At 43.7% G+C, this 22,951-nt stretch overlaps 2 protein-coding genes across 6 annotated transcripts in view; one reads left to right on the plus strand and one right to left on the minus strand.

Annotated features, from left to right (window-relative positions):
- ZC3H14 (zinc finger CCCH-type containing 14) overlaps positions 1-9,719 on the plus strand; it is a 66,071-nt gene extending 56,352 nt beyond the window's left edge. For 4 of the 5 annotated variants that reach the window (XM_077463737.1, XM_077463740.1, XM_077463739.1 and 1 more), the window contains exons 15-18: positions 1,591-1,730; positions 5,369-5,454; positions 5,574-5,680; positions 9,414-9,719. In XM_077463737.1, coding sequence (XP_077319863.1) covers positions 1,591-1,730; positions 5,369-5,454; positions 5,574-5,680; positions 9,414-9,423 — 343 coding nt within the window. In that variant the 3' untranslated portion in view covers positions 9,424-9,719. The remainder of the gene's footprint in view (positions 1-1,590; positions 1,731-5,368; positions 5,455-5,573; positions 5,681-9,413) is intronic. The other variant, XM_077463738.1, reaches the window with a different exon arrangement.
- A 1,092-nt stretch (positions 9,720-10,811) lies between these two features.
- EML5 (EMAP like 5) overlaps positions 10,812-22,951 on the minus strand; it is a gene marked incomplete in the record, with an annotated part of 273,075 nt that continues 260,935 nt past the window's right edge. The window contains 4 exon segments of the mRNA XM_077463736.1: positions 10,812-11,586; positions 16,319-16,419; positions 16,940-17,093; positions 21,673-21,776. Coding sequence (XP_077319862.1) covers positions 11,550-11,586; positions 16,319-16,419; positions 16,940-17,093; positions 21,673-21,776 — 396 coding nt within the window.

Here is a 22,951-nt window from a genome sequence, read left to right on the forward strand (position 1 = left end):
TACCTGATACGCCAATATAACCCACGTAGTAATTACTACGGCTCTGTGTGTCCCCAGATGTACATCAAAGGAAAGCATTTTACAGGTAAGCTGTTTTAAAAATCCTATTTTTTTTTTTCCCCCTCAAACTAGAATTGGATCGCATGGGTGTTACGATTCTAGATCGAGGGGGGGAGTGAGTAACTCCCTGCAATATTTTCATGCAAATCCAATGCGAGTTCGCACTGCGATCTGTGAACCGATCTGGGTGCGTCTTTAACCACTTGCCGACCGCCCACGGTCAGTATGGTACTCCTGAGCGAATCGCCGTAGCTGTACGGCAGGCCATTTGACGTAGGAGTCAATGTGCGTGGCAGGCGGCTACTCGCGATCGCTCCTGATGGCTCCTGCTGCTGTCAATCACAACCAGTGCTTGGTGGGCAATTTACACACAGCTGGCTCCAGAGCAAGCTTGCATGCGTGCCCCTATAGCAAGCGGATTGCTATGGGAGCATTAGGCAGGGGGGAGGAGCAGCCAGGAGGACCTGAGAAGAGGAGGATCAGGGCTGCTCTGTGCAAAACCATAAGACAGCAGGTAGGTATGACATGCTTTTTATTTATTTATTTTTTTATTGTGCTTTCAGACTTGCTTGTCTTTTCATATTAACTTTTTTTATAATTCAAAGATTTTGCATTTCCAATAATTACCGGATGATCCTACCGGTTCCCTGGTGTTGGGCTGACATTGTTCTGTGGCTTCTACAACAGTTTTATGGTGTTTCAGAGTTGTTGGTGGCTGGAAGCGCATTCAGTTGAACCTGGTTGGTACCTGGAAGCGCATTACATCTGTGGCAGTTGGACGCTTCCTTTTGACACGTATACTAGAGCGCACTATTAGACAGACCCCTGCAACACATATGGCTGAATAAAGCGAGCTGTGCCAAATGCATTAACCGGTAACAGTATGAGCCCAGGTTCACACTGCCTGCCACTTTGAAGTCGGACCCCAGTGCAAATTCAGCACAACTTGCATGCGTTTTCTTTAATAGAAGTCAACGCAATTCGGACCAAAAGTAGTGCGACTCAAGTCGCATGGATTAAACCGGTTCCATTACACAGAATGGGGTTCAACTGGGATCTGACTTCTGATGCGACAAGTGCTTCAAAGTCGGAGTGATTGTTGCATCAGTGTGAACCGGGCCTAAAACTGCTGCGCACAGAATCTGTTGCAGCTGTGCATGGAAACCAATCGGCTTCTTAATTCAGCTTGTTCAATTAAACTTTGACAATAAAACCTAGAAGCGGATTGGTTACTATACAGAGCTGCACTAGTTTTAGTAAATCTACCTAACTGTCATAGCTCTCTTCTGTCCTTGTTGAGTATGGCTGACTGTAGTCGCCATGGTGCGCACGCATTATTGCAGCTTTATTGAAGCTGAAAAATACAGAAGGGTGGGACTTTTGCAGCACTATAATTACTTTTATATAAAATTAAATTGGGGTCTTCTTTTATTGCCGCTTAGTCCTGCTGTAAGGAATCCGTCTTTTTGTTGTCATTTTAAGTCTGGCTTCTGATCTGACACATTGGTGCCGCATTTGCTCTCATTTTAGGGCTTTCCCCAAGTGCCGCTTTGCTGATAAATGCTTTTTCATTCACCCCAACTGCAAATTCGATGCCAAATGTACAAAAACAGACTGTCCTTACACCCATGCCAGCAGACGGATACAGCCACATCCTACGACAAAACAAGGTACTGTATAAGCTTACAGGAAGCAATGAAATGGAACAGCATTACTGTTTGTTTTACTCATATTTGTATTTTCAGTGGTGTAGGATTTATGTAAATCTAGGTGGCTGAAGCCAGGACTGTTCCTGCCAAGGTGGCACCTTCCAATGGTGAGACAAGGGATTTGGCCTTCAGCTGCCTCTTAACCACTTACAGACCGGACCATTTTGCTGGTCAAAGACCAGACCACTTTTTGCGATTCGGCACTGCGTCGCTTTAACTGACAATTGCGCGGTTGTGCGACGTGGCTCCCTAACAAAATTGACGTCCTTTTTTTCCCACAAATAGAGCTTTCTTTTGGTGGTATTTGATCACCCCTGCGGTTTTTATTTTTTGCGCTATAAACAAAAATAGAGCGACAATTTTGAAAAAAACGCATTATTTTTTACTTTTTGTTATAATAAATATCCCCCAAAAATATATAAAAAAAATATTTTTTTCCCTCAGTTTAGGCCGATACGTATTCTTCTACATATTTTTGGTAAAAAAAATCGCAATAAGCGATTGATTGGTTTGCGCAAAAGTTATAGCATTTACAAAATAGGGATAGTTTTATAGAATTTTTATTAATTTTGTATTAATTTTTTTTTTTTTTTTTACTAATAATGGCGGCGATCAGCGATTTTATTTATTTATTTTTTTAATTTATTGTGACTGCGACATTGTGGGGGACACATCGGACATTTTTGACACATTTTTGGGACCATTGTCATTTATAGAGTAATCACTGCTATATAAATGCAGTGATTCCTGTGTAAATGACACTGGCAGTGAAAGGGTTAACCAGTGGGTGGCAGTGTAGGGGTTAAGTGTTCCTAGGGGTGTGTTACTAACTGTGGGGGCGGTTGGGCTTTCATTTAGTGAACACTGATCTCTGCTCCAATCGCATGGAGCAGAGATCAGCGTCACTAGTTGCTAGGCAGAATGGAGAAATGCTGTTTACACGGCATTTCCTCCTTTCAGCCGTCCCGTGAGACGATCGCGGGTGTGCCCGCGGCGATCGAGTCCGCGGGTCCCGCGACCGGACTCACGGGGGTCCCGACCAGCGCGGGAGCGCGCCGCCGCCGGCGCGCTCCCGATGGCAGGGCGGCATTGAAGATTGGACGTACCTGTACGCCAATATGCCTGCCCGTGCCATTCTGTCGACGTACATCGCCGTGCGCTGGTCGGGAACCGTTTAAACATGCTATATAAACAGCGGTCACCATGGGTGATATGGGGTCAGGATGATTGAAGCACATTATGTCTATTGTTGCATTGTAAAATATATTGAAATGGTTCAACTCACCATAATGCACCTTGTCGCCTGCCACCAGAGGCAGCTACCGGCCTCAGCAGGAACGGGAAACCAAAAACCGTCACGTGTGCCGTTAACACAAGCTTTCCCTGCTATGAGAATCTAGAGGTGGACCCTACGTTCAATTAATGGTGGAGATCATAGTCCCACAATAACATGTATTTTTGCTGATTAATGGTTAACATTTGCAACTTCAAGCCACTAGAGGCGACACGGAGCCCACCACTAAAACTGCTGCAACAGAAAAGATGGCACATGGGTATAGATTCTGCAGTTTTCTATAGCAGGAGTCCCCAACCCCCAGGCTGCAGCCCGGTGCTGGTCCGTGGCCGGTTTGAGGCTGGGCCACGCTGAAGGAGGTGAGCGTCAGGGAGCACAGACTCCGCATACATCACGTATAGAAGCTGAGTCTGTGTTCACCACCTCCAGCGCAGCCCGGCATCAAACGCCATGAACCAACATCGGGCTGCAGCCCGGAGGTTGGGGACCCCTGCCATATAAAACTGCAGAATCAATACACATGTGCCGTCTTTTCTTTTGTAGCAGCTTGAGTGGTGGGTTCTGTGTCGCCTCTAGTGGCTTGAAATGGTACTCCTATTTCTTCCGTGCTGCCTCCGGCTGATTGGATGGATACCAGCCAGTACAAATTCCCTCAATCAGGTCTGGTGCACATGGGAATAGAAAAGGCAAAATCTAGTGCTCTCTGTATATCAAAATGGTTTATTTCCTCATTAAAACATTACTCACAAATGCAGCACTTAAGCAGTGTGGGCTCAGTATGCATAGAAACAAGATGCTTGCGGGATGGCGCTGCCACTGCGACTCCTTACCCCTATACACGCTACGTCGAATGGGCTGCTACACGTGTACATCACCTACCACACATATCACTATTTAGTGATAAGGTTATTATTATTTGCGCTGATAGAAATGTATTATATTCTTTACTGCATATAAAGACTAATTTTACTGTTGTGGGTTTAGTGACACTTTAAGGAGACGGAGGTTGAAAAATTCTGGTGCAGCTTTATATGGTAGCCAATCGGCTTCTAACTTTCCCCCCTTTCATTGGTTGAACTAGATGGACTTGTGTCTTTTTACAACCAGACTATGTAACTTCAGCTTGCTTAATTAAAGGGGTGTTCCGGCTGCTGACTTTTAATAAGGACACTTAGCTGTCCAGCGATCCCCTGATGTTGGCCCCCCCCCCCCCCCAGGACGATCCATCCATCGGATCGGCTGCCGGTGCCTCCATCATAATGAAGGGAAACAGGCAGTGGAGCCTTGTGGCTTCACTGCCCGTTTCCTACTGTGCATGCGCAAGTCATGCGGCGCTTTGTGAATGGCCCCGTTGTTTTCTGGGACACACACATGTCCCAGAAGACAACGGGGCCGCTCGCCAAAGAGGAGGAAGCGCCGCGGAATAGGAAGAGGCAGATTAGGAAGACTTGTGTAAACTGTAATTAAACCTATAGATGAAATATCAATAAGTGAAACTAGTAGCACTAATGTGATAAATCACAGAAATAAATATATTTTATTTTATGTAAATTAGGACTGTTTTGATTTATTTTTTTGCATTTTGTCAATTATCACTGGGTGCTTTTGCTTTATTATATTTATTTCTGTGATTTATCACATTAGCGCTACTAATTTCACTTATTTATATTTCATCTATAGGTTTAATTACAGTTTACACATTTTTTTTTATATTCATTTGGCACAGTGGGGGTAGAAAATAGAGGGCGGACTCAGTTTATTTTTTATTTTATTTATATATATATATATATATATATATATATATATATATATATATATATATATAAAATTTGCCAAGGGTACAGTGAGATTAGGAAGACTGCCTAGCAACAGCGGTTTCAGGCAAGTTAAAAATTTTTAGGGTGGCCCTCCACTCTAACCTGTGATAAAAAGCTGAAAGCTGATTAGTTTCTATGCAGAGCTACGGCAGATTTTGCATTCTCCAGTCTTAGTAAATTAACCCTACTGTTACTTTACCCATGCAAGGCAAAGTGACGATATATTTCCTGCCTGCTTTCCTCCAATGATTCAATTTGTTCTGACATGCTCCCTCCCCCTCCATGCGCAGCCATTCGCTGGGAAGTTCAATGCACTGCTGTTTCTCCTCCCCTAGCTCTTTTGCACTAAAGGGGAAACAAGGTATTTTATCATTTTTACATCTATACACGTTTTTGCCTTTTTATTTTCATTTTAAACTGTATGGGTTGTTTTGCAACATGAGGTTTGCATATACTATAATAACTGTTTGTTTCTCTTTGATCCCCAGAGCCAGCTGCCAAGAGTCACGTAAAGGTTCAGTGCCGTTTCTTTCCTTCATGCAAAAACACAGAGTGCTCATTTTATCACCCCAAGGTAAGAGTAGAAGTCCTAATGCTGGCTCAGGTGTCATGTGCTTGGCTGTACCTGATCCAGTAATACAGCATGGCAGAAAATCCTCCTTACCTGCACCATTGTCTCTCTCCATATTACAGCACTGCAGATTCAGCAGTCATTGTACGCGGGTAGACTGTGAATTTTACCATCCCAAAACTGCTGTTCCTCCCCGACATGCCTTAACCTGGACACGTGCACAAGCCAGGTAAGGCTCTTATTCTCTCTCCAAAAAAATAAAAAATAAGAATAAGTTTGTTTAGATATGTAATATGTGGGATTTTATATTAAAAAATATATTTTTTTTTATTTAATAAATTATATATATATATATATATATATATATATATATATATATATATATATATTAAAAAAAATTATATATACAATTTTATTTGAAGCTACCCTCCCAGCCTTCCCTTTTAATGGTTATAAAGAAGGTTTTTTTTTTTTGTTTTTTTAAATGGCTTTTTAATGCACGCTAAAAATCATTCTGCAGTTCCTAACCCCCCCCCCCAAATACCTGAGCCTGATCTCAATCCAGGGAGCCAGCAGAGGCTCTGTCCCTCATTGGACAGAGGCAGCAGCGGGATTCGTTATCAATCACCGCCAGTGAGAGGGGGCACGAAGCAGGAGCGAGCACCCATCATGCTATGGGGGGCCCGAAAAGAGCAGGATCGGGACTGCTCTGTGCAAAATCACTTCACAGAGCAGTTAAGTATAACATGTTTGTTATTTTTAAAAGCATATAAATTGTACCTTTTTACGTGTTGCACGGTTGTACCAGCTCTTCTTCTGGACTGGCTTACTCCGATTTCAATGCACACTGTGAACTTCTCACAATGTGCATTAGAAGCTGCAGCAAGTCAGAGCCCACCTCATTTCCTGGCTGGAGGATAGCCAGCGTCATCTAGTTCTTTTCCCAACAGCCTTAAGCTCCATTCACCCACACAGGTGTTTTTTAATTGTGCTGAAATGGTGCAAGCCGCGTCGCTCAAAAGAAGTTCCATAACTTTTTGGTTTGTGCGATTTTAGGTCCCCTTGAAATGAAAGCAACCTGAACACACTGATGTGTGATTTGACAATTTAACAGTGCGTTTTGAAATCGCGGGCAGAATCGTGACAATTCCACCAGCGATCCAAAACGCCTATGTGTGAACAGAGCCTGACTGTGTTTCTGTCCTGCCCCCCCTTTCATTCATTGGATTTCACCTCTTTCAGTTATGGCGTTTGAGCGCCACATGTGGACATTACTTAGAGCGGTCTGTATAAAATTACAATCTGCCTCGTAGCAAGCACTCCTCCAGACCGGCTTACCCCCACTTCATATTTGCCTCTTTCCAATAGTCGGGTCACTGTTTGCATCAGGGCTATTGGGAGGAGTTTTGAGGCCGGGATTGTGGTCTTTTCAGGAAGCGCCTTCCTGGTCTCGCCCGCCAGCATTGCATAGAGAAGCACAGACCCCAGTGATGGATCTACTGAGTCTAAAATGATGTAATGAAAATGGAAAGGTTTATGTAATAACTTAGCATGTTGCTGAGAGGGAAAGGAAGAAAACAGGGAAGGCAAATTATAAGTTGATTAAACTTCAGTTATAAATAACATGATCGTTTTTGGTGTGTGTGTGTGTGTGTGTGTGTGTGTGTGTGTGTGTGTGTGTGCGTGTGTGTGTGTGTGTGTGCGCAAGCAGGGCTTTTTTGTGTGTGTGTGTGTGTGTGTGTGTGTGTGTGTGTGTGTGTGTGTGTGTGTGTGGCAACGCTGTTTCAGCACCTCCAGCAATCAAAGTATTTTATGGCAAGATGTGCTGGAGGCTCATATATTACTAGTGGGGATCTGTTCAGAAAGGGGAGTATTGCTGCTGAGGGTCTGTTGTATGGGTGGGGGATCCATTATTGCTGGGAGGGATCTATTGATGCTGGCTGATCTGTTGTTGCACAGAGAGAGATCAATCGATCCATCTGTTGTGTGGGGCATCTATTGTCGCTGTGGGTGGGGGGGGGGTCTGTTAAATTTGTACAAATTACTTAGTAGCACAAAATGATACTTGGTTCTATATCCTCTAAAAGGAGCGGTACTGGGAGGTGGGAAGGGGATGGAGCCTAGAGACAGTGCCCAGAGGTGGGTAGGGGGCGGGAGCTCCTGCACCTATTCTCTGAGGGGAAAAAAAATTATACTTTCCGCCTCCACTGTAGATCTAGTCAGACCCCCTTAAATTTTTCACTTTATTATATTGCATCCATTTGCTAAAATCATTTAAGTTCTTTTTTTTTTTCCTCATTAATGTACACATCACCCCATATTGACAGAAAAACACAGAATTGTTGACATTTTTGCAGATTTATTAAAAAAGAAAAACTGAAATATCACATGGTCCTAAGTATTCAGACCCTTTGCTGTGACACTCATATTTAATTCAGCTGCTGTCCATTTCTTCTGATCATCCTTGAGATGGTTCTACACCTTCATTTGAGTCCAGTTGTGTTTGATTATACTGATTGGACTTGATTAGGAAAGCCACAAATCTGTCTATATAAGACCTTACAGCTCACAGTGCATGTCAGAGCAAATGAGAATCATGAGGTCAAAGGAACTGCCTGAAGAGCTCAGAGACAGAATTGTGGCAAGGCACAGGTCTGGCCAAGGTTAAAAAAAAATCTGCTGCACTTAAGGTTCCTAAGAGCACAGTGGCCTCCATAATCCTTAAATAGAAGACGTTTGGGACGACCAGAACACTTCCTAGAGCTGGCCGTCTGGCCAAACTGAGCTTTTGGGGGGAGAAGAGCTTTGGTAAGAGAGGTAAAGAAGAACCCAAAGATCACTGTGGCTGAGCTCCAGAGATGCAGTCAGGAGATGGGAGAAAGTTGTAGATGGTCAACCATCACTGCAGCCCTCTACCAGTCGGGGCTTTATGGCAGAGTGGCCCGACGGAAGCCTCTCTTCAGTGCAAGACACACAAAAGCCTGTATGGAGTTTGCTAAAAATAAAAACACCTGAAGGACTCCAAGATTATCAGAAATAATATTCTTTGGTCTGATGAGACCAAGATAGAACTGTTTGGCCTAAATTCTAAGCGGTATGTGTGGAGAAAACCAGGCACTGCTCATCACTTGTCAAGTATAGTCCCAACAGTGAAGCATGGTGGTGACAGCATCATGCTGTGGGGGTGTTTTTCAGCTGCAGGGACAGGACTGGTTGCAATCAAGGGAAAGATGAATGCGGCCAAGTACAGGGATATCCTGGATGAAAAGCTTCTCCAGAGTGCTCAGGACCTCAGACTGGGCCGAATGTTTACCTTCCAACAAGACAATGACCCTAAGCACACAGCTAAAATAACAAAGGAGTGGCTTCATAACAACTCCGTGACTGTTCTTGCATGGCCCAGCCAGAGCCCTGATTTAAACGCAATTGAGCATCTGTGGAGAGACCTAAAAATGTCTGTCCACCAACATTTACCATCCAACCTGACAGAACTGGAGAGTATCTGCAAAGAGGAATGGCAGAGGATCCCAAATCCAGGTGTGAAAAATATGTTGCATCTTTCCCAAAAAGACTCATGGCTGTATTGGATCAAAATGGGCTTCTACTAAATACTGAGCAAAGGGTCTGAATACTTAGGACCATGTGATATTTCAGTTTTTATTTTTTAATAAATCTGCAAAAATGTCAACAATTCTGTGTTTTTCTGTCAATATGGCGTGCTGTGTGTACATTAATGAGGAAAAAATGAACTTAAATGATTTTAGCAAATGGCTGCAATATAAAAGAGAGTGAAAAATGTAAGGGGGTCTGAATACTTTCCGACCCCACTGCATATGTAATAGATAGATAGATAGATAAGATATCTCTATCTATCTCTATATAAAATGAAACACACACGCACTTTGATCTATTGGTGTAACACAGTGCCATCTAATGCTGTGAATTTCTACCTTGTCTTTCAGCAGCGATTGATGTTACTGGACTCAACCCCCCCACCCTGGAAGCTGTGACATTGCCCTCTATCCCTCCACCAGCAAAGCCGCTCTGAATGGCGATGGTCAAATGTTTCCCTTTTTTATGTATTTTAGACTTTTTTTTTTATTTATATTTGAGGAAGCAAAGACTCTGATTTGTTACCTGTGAAGGTTTTGGGGTGTAATTTGCTTTTATAAACTGTTTTTGTGTACATGATCACCTGGACACATTTTAGTTGTTTTGCAAGAAGCCGTGCTTTTGGTTTTTGCACAAATATATTTTTCATTTCTAAATCTGCTTTTGTACAGTTCTTCCTGCACCAGCAGGGAATTTCTCTTGTTTGCAGGGTGTTGGCCTGAAGCAGCCGGAGTGGCATCGGGGGGGGCTGGTAATAGGAGAATGACAGCTGCAGTCTCCACGGCTGCTCTAGGGTGATGCAGATTCTTTCTTATGACATTCTGATAAACGAGGTGGAGTGTACCTGGATGCCTATATTAAACTATAGTCTGTATTGACTATCAAAGTTAATCTCACTGCACTTGGGGGGTGTGGCAGAGTACTTAATGCTCATCTTCAGGATGCTTCCCCCCCCAAGAGCTTTAAAAAAAAAAAAAAAAAAAAATATATATATATATATATATATATTAGTAGCATTGACCACTTTACCGATTTCCAGCGGCATCAGCCAAGTATGGTTAGGCCCCTTTCACACGACCGTTCTGATCAGGTCTACCTGCCAGTTTTTCAGGTGGACATAATCAGATGGTCCATTCACCACTATGACTTATGCGACTTGTCATGCAACTTTGGACAAAGTCACATGACAAGTCGTTCCCCATGTTTTCCAATGATAACCATTCATTTTTGCGACTTAAAGTTGCAGCAGCTTCAAAGTAGTTCCTGCACCACTTTGGTCTGACTTTCATACTTTTGAGGGTTAACATTAAAGTATATGTTCCTCCAAGTTGTATCAAAGTCCTATCTGAATGTTATACAATGCAAAAATTGTCCATTATCAGTGGTCAAAGCCGTGCCCAAGTTACATTCCAGAGTCGGCACAACTTAGCAGTCATACAAGTGTGAAAGGAGCCTGCTGCCTGCCAATGTTTCCTGATCATCAATCGCCCACAGGATTGAAAGTGAAGGTAATCCAAAAATCGAGTTGCAACCAGAACGGGAATAGAGGAGAAATATTTGGAGACACTGGTTCCAACAACCAATCTAAGAAGGGAATTTCTCTTGCATTTGAAAGATGTCCTCTCACTTTCTGTTGAGGCTACAGGAAGTGAAGGGAGATTGCCATAATGAGTGACAGCTGGCAAGAAAAATAAATATATAACATTTTGGCTTCTGAAACACAATAAAAGCACAAGGTGACAAGGAAATATCTTGTAAGAAATTATATTTATGTCTCAGGAATAAATGCACGCATAGTCCCTCTAATAACCCCAATATGAGTTACAGGCCCCTTCTAGCAGCGAAGAGGTTAAATACACAGCTCAACAGACTGAATAAACGTCTTCATAAAGAAACAAGCAGCACATACAATATGGCAACCTCAGCGTGGAAGGGACCGAACAAGGCAAAAATAAAGACTGGAGATGTCAGGCTTTGGGAGTGTAGGGAAGGCACTCGCTTAAAGTGAGCCGCATCCCGGGGCTGGCACAGCGAATGCAGCGAGTCGGTCATCCTCTGGTGGTACGGCCCGGCTCATCCCTGCCAGTGTCAGCACCGCCTTCCTCCTTGCGACATGGACCTCAGAGATGCTGGTATTTTTTTTCACTTCTCCACATCTGTCCAGCTGGTAGTCGGACTCATCGTCCCCCTTTTACTGGTACACTGAGATCATAACAACGCAGAGGTTAGGAGGTGCCTGCTTAACATTCCAGCAATTCAATCTTAGAGCCAAACGGGCCCCCGTGGCTGTAATGCATGCTTTTCTCTGCAACAACGTGGCTCCTGTCACGCATCGGTCTCTGTCCGCTTCATGCCATCTTGCCTCCTAGATCTCTTCAGTGCAGCTGCTCTGCAGATCCACAGCCGCTCGGCTACCCAGCAGGCTTAGAGAGAGGAACGGCTCTCGTACACTCTGGGTGGGCAATTGCGCAGGCGCTCTGTTGTCTTCAGTGCGGCATGTGGACACATTTCCATACAAATAAGCTAAAGCAAAGAAAAGACAGTTTTGTTAGGAAAAAATATTGTGCGTTTGAACCTGCAAATCTTACTAAACAGAACTCTAAAGTCATAAGAGGAACTTGCTCCTTTTTTTTTTTTTTCCGTTAAAGCAGAGTTCCAGTCAAAAGTGGAACCTCTGCTTGTATGCTTCCTCCCCCACCTTTTGGCACTTTTCAGAGGAGCAGGGGGACCCGTTTTTGACAGGTTCCCTATCCCCACTTCTGGGAGATGGGCCGCGACCCCCAATGCCCAGAAGTATGGCGCCCCTGCCGCCTGACCAAGAAACGGCTGCACACAACCCACATGTGCAGTAGGGAACCAGCAGTGAAGCCAAAAGACTTCACTGCCTGGTTCCCAGGAATGGTGGTGGCAGCACCCAGGAGTCGATCTGATGATTGGCTGGGGTGCCGACACTGTGGGCTCCCTGCACAGGTAAATGCATTAATATTAAAAGTCAGCAGCTACAGTACTTGTAGCTGCTGACTTGTGTTTTTTTGTTTTTTTTTCACCCAGGCTGGACCTCCTCTTTTTAAGTGCTTCCCCTACATGCCATAGTATAGGGAAGCAGTTATACCGGGATCAGGGTTGAGGCTACAACCGAGATCCCAGTATCATATATATTTTTTTTTACTTAAAGTCAGCGATTCCCTTTCATGTAAAAGTAACGTGAGCGGCTGGGCAACCGATGGAAAACGTTTTACAGGGGGTGATCGTTGCCATATTTTATGTCGCATTGTATTTGTGCAGCGGTCTTTCAAACACAATTTTTTTGGGAAATAAATACACTTTTTAACGAATGAATTAAAAAAAAAAAAAAAAAAAATACCCACCCCATTTTTTTTTTCCATAATGTGAAAGATGTTACGCCGAGTAAATAGATACCTAACATATCATGCTTTAAAAATATGCACACTCGTGGAATGGCGACAAACTTCAGTACTTAAAAAAAAAAAAAATCTCCATAGGCAATACTTTAAAAATGTCTACAGGTTATCAGTTTAGAGTTACAGAGGAGGTCTAGTGCTAGAAATATTGCTCTCGCTCAGACGTTCATGGTGATGCTTCACTCTGGGGGTTATTTACTAAAGGCAAATCCACTTTGCACTTGGAACTGCAGTCACTGTAGAGCCGAGGGGGACATGCAAGGAAAATAAACCGCACATGATTGGATAATAAAATCAACAGAGCTTCCCCTCAGACTTGCAGCAACTGCACTTCCAAGTGCAATTTCAAGTGTAGTTTGCACTTGTAGTGCAAAGTGGATTTGCCTTTTGTAAATAACCCGTATGTGGTGCAAACACTGTTTACTTATATGGGCATGACCTATGTGTGAGTTCACTACTGCCCATATATTATTTACACTGTCCCGTTTAAAAAAAATAAAAAATAACTTTTTTATTTTTTTTAATCAGAAGGAATGTAAATATCCCTTGCTAAAACAGCAAGACGCGTCCTTTTTGTGGAGAGATCTGGGGTTCAAAAGACCTGAAATCTCTCCTCTACCCTTTAAAAGCAAAAGATTAAAAAAAATTAAGCTTTTGCTTTAAGAAGAAAAACAAAACAATCACGTTGATATGGCCCGAGAACTGGAAGTGACGTCCACGTTGCTTCGGTCCTCCAAGGGCATAGAGCTGAGCAGTGGCCATCGCTTATCGCTATGGAAAATCCCTGCCGACGCTGGATGGTTCCCAGGCTCGCAGATCGGCAAGTGGTGGGAGGGAGGCACCTCTCCTGCAGCTTCTAAAAGTGATCTTGCAGCGAATCTGCTGCTGGTATCACTTATCAGAAAGCTGGCCACCTATTGTAAAAAAAAAAAAAGTACCAGGGTTTATGGCATCTAGCGCCAGCCATAATCCTGGTATTTAATGGCAAAATTATATGGCATATTTACAGTTAGGTGGTTAGCACGTTAAAGTTGAAGTAATTTGTCAAGTTTCCATTATCGTGCGCAATTTTAAAGCCTGACATGTTTGGTATCTATTTACTCCATGTAACATCATCTTTTAATTAATCAATTTTCTAGCAAAAGAATAGGCCTGGGAAGCAATTGGTTAAGCACCACCTACCTGTTATGTAGTGTTGTCATGGATTCTGATTCTCACCTGCAGAGCGGATCCAGAGTTGTCCTGCTGCGATTGATCCCATGAGTAGGTGCAGCAGCCCAGATCCTGCCCTGCTACCTACTTTGGAAGCCAGCTGCCTCTTTTGGGTCCAGATATTTGCTGGCCTCCGATGATGATGGCAGCGAGTCTCTATTCCTTCAGCCTCCTGGGATATGTTACTTGAAATCTCAGTAGGCTGAGGCAGCAGGGACATTTCATTGTCACCTAGGAAGATTGGCTGCTAGGGGTGGGAGCCAGGCAGTGCCATCTTAATAGCAGCACGGGCCCCTGGGCAAAGTAAAGCACTGAGGCCCCCCCATCAGGGAGATGGTGGGTGTGGCTATATATTATGCTTCTCATTGGGCATGACTTTTTAGTCCGATTAGAAACAGCAAATAAACACAACCAGGGAATTATCCCAAATTCAATTCACCCGCTGTACACACAGACCTGTTTTTGTCCCCCTATATTAATCGTGAAGGGAAGCATCATAAGAAAAAAAAAAAAAGGGGGGGGGGGCTGAAGACAGATAATGCAATCTACACTATATGGTCAAAAGTGTGGACACCTAACCATCACGTATGATCTTGTTGGCTATCCAATTCCAAAACCATGGACCGTTAATATGGAGTAGTTCTTTATGGCTGTAACAACTATATTTATATATATATATATATATATATATATATACATATACACACACACACACACACACACACACACACACACACACACACTGTATCAGTGTATAACATGCACCCTAATTTTAAGAGGGAAGTTTCAGGGGGAAAAAAAAATAAAAATAAAAAAACGTTCCACAGCCCCTGCCCCAGCTCCTGGGACAACATTGCCAGCATACAAGAAAAAAAAAAATCACTGCCAGACCCTTCTCATACACTGCTCCACCTGTGTCACTCTCATTGTAAATAGAAACCTCTAAATACCTCATTATGTTGTTATTTCATGCTACCCGGTCACATGACTGCTCTCCTCTGACGTTTCCTAAATGGTCATGTGACCGCTCTCCTCCTCCAATCTAAAGCAACACTCGGAGGAGTAGAGTGGCCATAAAGAACAGGTCTAATGAGGTATTTAGAGGCTTAGTTTTACAATGACACTGACACAAAAGGAGTGGCATATTAGAAAGGAGCTGGCAGTGATGGTTTCCTAACTTTAGCCTGTGCTGTCCCCAAGCCAGAAGAGGTGTGGCAGCTGGCCTGACACACCAACCCCCCCCTCAATGTGGACCGCCCGTTGGTAAAAAAAAAAAAAAAATGTTTTATTGGCTTATAACACACAGGCACTGTTTGCCCTCTATTTTCAGGGGGAAAAAAAGTGTGTTATATGCCGATAAATGGGGTAATCAAAGTTCAAATTTTGATAAAATACAAAAAAGAAAGTAAGTATACAGTAAATGCAAGCTACTGGTACGTAAATTCGCTTAAAGAGGAGTTTCCATTAAAGTCAGCAGCTACAAATACTGCAGCTGCTGACTTTTTATAATCTGACACTTACCTCTCCCAAGGTCCAGCGATGCGGGGGGGGGGGATCGAAGGGTCAGAAACATAACAGGAATTTAGATCCAGGTGAATACAACCAATGGGCCCACTCTACATAGTACGCAAATAAGTATTTGGGCATCCGATATCACCTGTAGCTGTAACAACCTTCACATTTCTGGAATGGAGTTCCCAAAAATTTTGGAGGGTCTGTGGGAATTGCTTCTCATTTGTGAGGTCTGGTATTGGATGAGAAGACCTGGTGTTCAGTAGGGTTGAGGTCAGGGCTCTGTGCAGGACACTTGAGTTCCTCCACACCACACTGGTCACACCATGCCTTTATGGAGCTGGCTTTGTACACAGGGGTACATTCATGCCAAAACAGAAAAGGGTCTTCACTTAAAGCGGAGTTCCACCCAAAAGTGGTACTTCCACATGTTGTACTCCTCTCCCCCTCTGGTGCCACACTGGGCACCTTTTGGGGGGGTCGGGCAGGATACCTGTCTTTCACAGGTATCCTGTTCCCACTTCCGGGAGCCTCAGCCACAGGTATCGATGTCACCGCCCGGGCTCCCTCCTCCTCCCCCAGCCACCGGGCTAGTAAAAGTGAGGAGCAAGGCATCGTGCATGCGCAGTAGGGTTCCCGTTGTGAAGCTGTAAGGCTTCACTGCCGGTTCCCTTACATGAAATGGAGGCGGCAGCACCCGACAGCTGATGGAAACATCAGCTGCGGTGCTGACATCACTGGACTCCAGGACAGGTAAGTGTACGATTGTTAAAAGTCAGCAGCTGCAGCGGTGGGTGGACCGCCGCTTTAACAGAAGATTGGAAGAGCATAATGGTCTAAAAAGTCTTTGTATGCTGTAGTGTTAACAGTATTCTTGAGTCAACCCCAACACAATCATTTGGAGGGCGGGTCTATGTAATTTTGGTCATATAGTGGTAGATTTGATGGTCTGGTGTCCACAGACTTAACATTAAAGTAAAACTGTGCATGAACAATGAGGAGTTATGTTACAGATCAATATAAAGCCAGGTCAGCATCTAAGCATTCTCCATTAACAAACAAGGACATGTTACCACCAAGTGTTGTTGCTGTCAGTACGCCAATCTTACCTGCAGTCATCTCCTCCTGCACTAACCACGTAGCGGTCACCGCTGGTGAATCGGATGTTGGTCACATGGGCGGAGTGCCCCAGGAAACGCTTATGTTTTGCCTGTGAAAAAAAGGTGATGGCATGAGCTCTCTCACTTTACAGGTTGTTTGGATTGTAGTTCAATTGCATGGAATTAGGTTGGCTACAGATGGACAGGTACCCTACTGACAAGCATCTGCCCATGTTCAGAGGCGCTCCAGAAGACTATGGAGTTGCTTTATTAAAGACAAATCCACTCTGAACTGAAAGTGTACCTGGAGGTGCAGTCGCTTCAGATCTGAGGGGAAGCTCTGCTGATTTTATTATCCAATCGTGCAAGCTAAAATGTTTTTTTTATTTTTCTTGCATGTCCCCCTCAGATCTACAGCGACTGCACTTGTAGTGCAAAGTGGATTTGCCTTTAGTAAACCCCCATAGTAAATTTTTCCTCAACTCGTCCAGCGGCAGCACCAGCTTGTGAGCAATCCCCCCCCCCCCCCCCGCCTTTCTCGATATAATGGAAAACACCATTGGACAGTCACATACATTTTCAGTTTTTTAACCCCCACCAAAGCATGTCAACCACAAAAGCCATACTTACAAACTTTTCTGGACAGGGGAAGTCAAATAACTTGACCATTCCAAAGTCATCGCCCGTAACCAGGCTGATCCCTGAGTGAGAGACGCATGCGCACGTCACATCCGATTTATCGTTGTGTCTGGACCAGATTCCTAGTACTTCATCACCTAGGACGCTGCAAGATACGGATAGTTCTTCCTAGTGATGAAAACATTTTATACAAAGCAGGCCTACTGAACAATTGCTAGCCTATTGAGAGAAATGGGTATTTCGAAAACGGGTTAAGACATCCAGGTGGTCTCTATGGACTAAGAGGTCCCCAGCGCAACCCATCAATCTCTGAGGGTGAATGGGGTGCTGTCTTTCCCCCATCTCTGGGGAGAGAGGGGCTTCTACTTGTAGGGGTGTCCCCATAGCTCAGGGTACCGCACTGTGATTCAACTTTGTGACCTAGACTTCACTGGACATCACCTAAGTGGTGTAAGACCTTATTTTTTTTTGGAAAGGTTTGGGACGTGACTGGTGGTGGCCTGGTTCCTTAGCTGTGAGTGCTACTCTACACTCAATGGTCTTCCTTAGGCAGGTCATACATTGCTCGATTCCCCACACAGCCAGTGGGGAAGGCTCCCCACCAGCAGAATACAATAGCACTTGCAGGAGAGATTCCCCCCATCAACACTAAGTACAGTGATTGGGCAAAAAAAACTGATTGGTTGATGGATGGATGGATGGATGGATGTCGCTACACCCAGCCAGTCCATAGATGAAATTAAATTTGGCCAGTTACAGCTAAACCGGCCAATTGATTCCTGCATATCTGGAAGAAACCATTGCTGGATGGCTCAGTGCTGCTGTGGTTTGTTAGCAGACTGTACACATTGGAAACCTGCTGCAGATACCCCCTGTTGGGGATAGAGTACATACAAAGACCATTATGGGACTTGATAACCACAGGACATAGATCTTCCAGCAGATTTCCCCCCGGGGCAGCGGAAGGAGGCCACCATTCATCCTGAGAGACTGATGGGTCTTCTTGGTCCATAGTGACCATCTGGATAGCTCACCCCAGCTGTATCTGAATTCCTGTGTTCCTCAATAAGCTCAAGATTTTATGGCAAGTTAAAAAGAAATGGTTTTATTTTTTCTGAAACTATTGCTGCAGAGAATCCTGGAGCATCCACTGTGCAAACTTTGGCTTCAGTACCCAGGATAATGCATCTGGGCATGAAATAATTAGGAAGCAACTTTGGTCATTTAAAAAAAAAAAAAAGAAAAGAGTATTCTAATAGATAAGTGACCTAGAAAAATTTTGTCTGGCATTATACAATGAAATTTGATGGGCATCTAGGTTATCTTGTGGGTACTTCATCAGTGTTGCTCCCTACTAGAACTGGGCGATTTAAAAAAAAAAAAAAACTAGATTCACAATCCAAATCAAGTTTTTTTGGGTTTTTTTTTTTATGGACACCACGCCGGTCCTGAGGAGCTGCGGGCAGGAGTTTTTAGTCATCCGGCCTTGCGGACTAGGCCAAAGCTGCGACCTCGCCTAAATACTCCTGCCCGCAGCACCTCAGGACCAGCGCTGTGTCCATAAAAAAAAACAACAAAAAAAACTTGATTTGGATTGTGAATCTAGTTTTTTTTTCCTGGTGAAAAAAAAAAATCTAAAAAAATTTACTTGCTGAAATTTTGAATCGATTTGACCTCTCAACTCGATTCAAGATTTAAATAAATTTTTTCCCCAGCCCTACTCCCTATCAGGGCCAGAGCCAGGACAAGGGATGGGTGGGAGGGACAGCTGCCCTGGGCGCAATGGTTTACTGTAGGAATAGGGGCACTTTCCTTCTGTTACAAGGCTGACAGGAGTAGTGACAACGGCATTACTACTCCTGTCAGCCCAGCGCTGGGAGCAATGAGGAGACAGCCGGAACGTGGTGTGGGCTGTGTTCTCGCTCCCTTGCCTCCTTCCTGTTCACAGACACACACAGTAGCAGGAAGGAGGAGGGGGGGAGAGAGCACAGCCCATACCACCGACTGGAGAAGTGTCCAGGAGAGAGCCATCAAAACAACCATGTCCAGTCCAGTCCAGTGTTAAAACGGAGCTGCACAGCGTTTTTGACAAGCGAGAGACTGCTAAGGTTCCCCTAAGCTTTCACATCATGAAGAGTGGGGGATGCAGTTTGGCATCTTCGCCCTGGGCACTGGATGACGTTGTCCCGGTGTTCTGGCAGATAGTGTCCTGCCATCATATAGTGTCCGCCCCGCAGTACGGAGCAGACAAAGCTTTGAAAAATCTCCAAAGATGAACGGTGCCTGCGCCGTGAGTGGAGACGGTAGCCCCACCATCCAAGCGGACATAGGGTTGGGAAAATTAGAGGGCCCCTCGCATCGCTCGCCACGCTTCGGGTTCGGCCTCTCTGCGCGCGGCTCTTTTATATTCCAACTCTATGTCCACTTGGATGGTGGGGATAGAACCTGGACTCACGGCCCAAGCGCCGTTCATCCTCGGCTATTTTCGGAATCTGTGTGTGCCATGTACTGCGCATGCGTAGTACACAGCGGACACTATCCGATGGGGGACAGTATATGATAGGACACCGTCACTGATACCTACCATAATTTCTGGATCTGCGCCTGCTCACTAGACATGTGCACTGACAAAAAATGTATTCATTTTCGTTCCATTCGTTTTTTTGCTTTTTTTTCGGAAATTGGAAAATCCGAATTTCGAATTCAGAATTTCCAAATTTTCGGAATTCAAAAATTCAGAACTGCGAAAAATGAATATTGAAATTGAAATAATAACAACTAACTATTACATTATAGGTATTGGAATTTCCTTTCAAATTTGCCCATTTGTGAACGTAACGAGAATACAAATTTATCTGACGTTACGAATTACCGTATTTATCGGCGTATAACACGCACATTCATTTTAAGAGGGAAGTTTCAGGAAAAACTAAATTTTTTGTATTGGCGTATAACACGCACACGCTATTTGCACCCGATTTTCATGGTGAAAAAGTGAGTGTTATATGCCAATAAATACAGTATCTGAAATAATGAAGGCTGCATCTAAACAAATGGAATGGAACAAATTAATAATAAATAATTATAATAAAAAAGGATTTATTATTATTATTTAGTATTATTAGATCATTACGTTCCATTCGATTACATACGGCATTCGTTATTTCAGATAATTCGTAACTTCGGATAAAGTCGTACATGTTACGTTTGCTAACAGCCAAATTTGAAAGGAAATTCAAATAGCTATAATTTTATATTTATTATTAGTTAGTTATTATTTAGTTTTTTTTTCTAATTTTCAGATTTTCATTCTTTTGAAAGTTCCGATTTTAATTCAAATTTCGGAAATTGTCAAATTCGGAAATAAACAAATTGCACATGTCTACTGCTCACTATTCCTCACATCTCCTACTACAATACCCCTTCTGCTATTTTCTGTATAATAGGGAAGATAGAAGAAACTAGCGGATGCTGAAGAGTTACACCGCACAACACTGTGGGATCTGTTTTCAGTGGGCTACCCTTCTAAGGTATTTCATTACAAAACTCTAATTTTAGGAGGCTCCTGCACAGTTCAAACAACTTGGGGAGAAGATATTGATGGGGCCCCTCTTGGGGACGATTTGGAGGAAATAAAACAGACGTGACACCCACAGATATTTATCACGCTTATCTATATTTTTAATTCAACCAATCAGTTGCCCGTGGTGGCACAGTTGCTTTTTCGATGCTACCAAGCAATTTTAATTCAACCTTGTTGGCAGGCTGTTAAAAGTAGATGTTAACCCAATCACTAAAAAAATTCATATAAGCTTTACAATGTTAATATTTCAAAAATTGTTTTCTATTTTTTGAATTTCGCAGCTTTTGTTAAATAATCCCTGCCATGAAGGTCCTTGTTCAGGCACTTCTTATAATAAGGGGACAACGCTCAGTCCAGGTCTCTCAACTGTGGCCCTGTGTTGTCACCCTATCTCAGGGGCTTCCAATGGAGACTTATGCCGCGTACACACGGTCAAACTGTTTGACGTACTTAGTCCGTTGAAACACATTTCAGCGGACAATACGCTCGTGTGGGCTTCAGCTAACTTTTTCAGCGTGCAGTCCGGAGTGCTAAGAATTTCGGATTTTCCAAAAATCTGTCCGTCGTACTTTGGTTTCAGCGGACAATCCGCTCGTCAGTATGCTAGTTCGACGGACTAAGAATGGCGCATGCCCAGAAAGGATTTACACGGCGGAAGGGTGCTTTGCTGTGTCTTGGACTTCATATTTCTAGTCCCGTCGTACGTGCTGTACACGTCATCGCGCAAGCTTTCGACGGACTGTTTGTGTATCCGTGTGTGGTCAAGTCCATCCAGTGGAAACTACGACGGATTGTCCGTCGGATTGTATGACGGACTAAGTACGCCATACAATCCGCTCGTGTGTACGCGGCATAAGTTTGTCTGTTTGATCACACATTACGCAGTTGTCACCATCAAGAAACCCATTTTGAGAAATTCCAGGCAGCCATTGCTGGAAACCATGTAGACAGGAGGTGGCTACAGAAGATCAGCAGAGCTGAGATGCAGCAAAGGATGTCAATTAGGATCTTCGTAAAAAACAAAAAAAACATTCCGATTATTTATGATACACAGTCCACAGAGCTAACTAAAATGTCACCCAGGTGGGGTTTACACCTACTTTAATGGAACACAGTGCATTCACTCTCTTCATTTACTCACCTGGTCCAGGTAGCCCAGGTGATGCGGTCAATCACAGCTTGTTCCGAGAGGAGTTTTCCTGAAGGCACTTCATAGACCAGCCTCTTGTAACACCCGGTGGAGACCTGCACAGGATGTAGCATTACACAAGTTCCACACCCTACAAATTCTTATGGAAAACCTTCGCAGAAGAGTGGAGGCTCAAATGGGGCAACTCCCACATTAATGGCCATGGTTTTGGAGGGATCTCAAACTGGTGGCCCTCCAGCTGTTGCGAAACTACAAGTCCCATTGTGCCTGTGAGAGTCATGCTTGGAACGGTCAGCCTTGCAATGCCTCATGAGACTTGTGGTTTCGCAACAGCTGGAGGGCCGCCAGCTGGAGGCCGCTGTCCTACAGGCTCATAAAAGGTGCAACGGTCAGGAGAACACTAACCTTAGGCCATATAGTGTACATACTTAACTCTTAAGGACTAGAAGGCTTTACCCCCCTAATGACCAGGCCATTTTTTGCGATACGGCAATGCGTCACTTTAACGGACAATTGTGCAGTCGTGCACCGTTACATAGTAGGCGAGGTTCAAAAAAAGACACAAGTCCAATCTATACCCAAACAAAATGTATGTCTTCTTTTCCCCCGTAAATAGAGCTTTCTTTTGGTGGTATTTGAGCCCCCTTCTGTAGCTTTTATTTTTTGCGCTATAACTAAAAAAGGTCCGACAATTTTGAAAAAAAATATATATATATTTTTACATTTTTTCTATAATAAATATCCCCCCCAAAAATGTAAAAAAAAACAAGTTCTTCATCAGTTTAGGTGGGCAATATGCATTCTACATATTTTTGGTAAAAAAAATAAATAAATAAAAATGCAATAAGCGTATATTGATTGGTTTGCGCAAAAGTTATAGCATCTACAAAATAGGGAAAAAATGTATGGCATTTTTTTTTTTTTTTTACTAGTAATGGTGGTGATCAGCAATTTTTAATGGGACTGCTGTGCACAGATCGGACGTTTTTTTTTACACTTTTTTGGGACCAGTGACATTTTTACAGTGATCAGAGCTACAAATAGCCACTGATTACTGTATAAATCATACACACAGGGAAGGGGTTAACGCTAGGGGGCGATCAAGGGTTAAATGTGTTCCCTAGGGAGGTGTTTCTAACTGTAGGGGGAGGTGATTGACTGGGAGTATAGAGTGATCGCTGTTCCTGATCAATAGGAAGACACAATCTCTCTTTATTTCCCTGTCAGAATGGGGATCTGCTCTGCTTCTCTGAGGAGCAATCGTGGGTGG

The sequence above is a fragment of the Lithobates pipiens genome, unplaced genomic scaffold (genome assembly GCF_037356315.1).
Source record: "Lithobates pipiens isolate NorthernLeopardFrog02 unplaced genomic scaffold, aLitPip1_a1.2 Scaffold_30, whole genome shotgun sequence".
Lineage (NCBI taxonomy): Eukaryota > Metazoa > Chordata > Amphibia > Anura > Ranidae > Lithobates > Lithobates pipiens.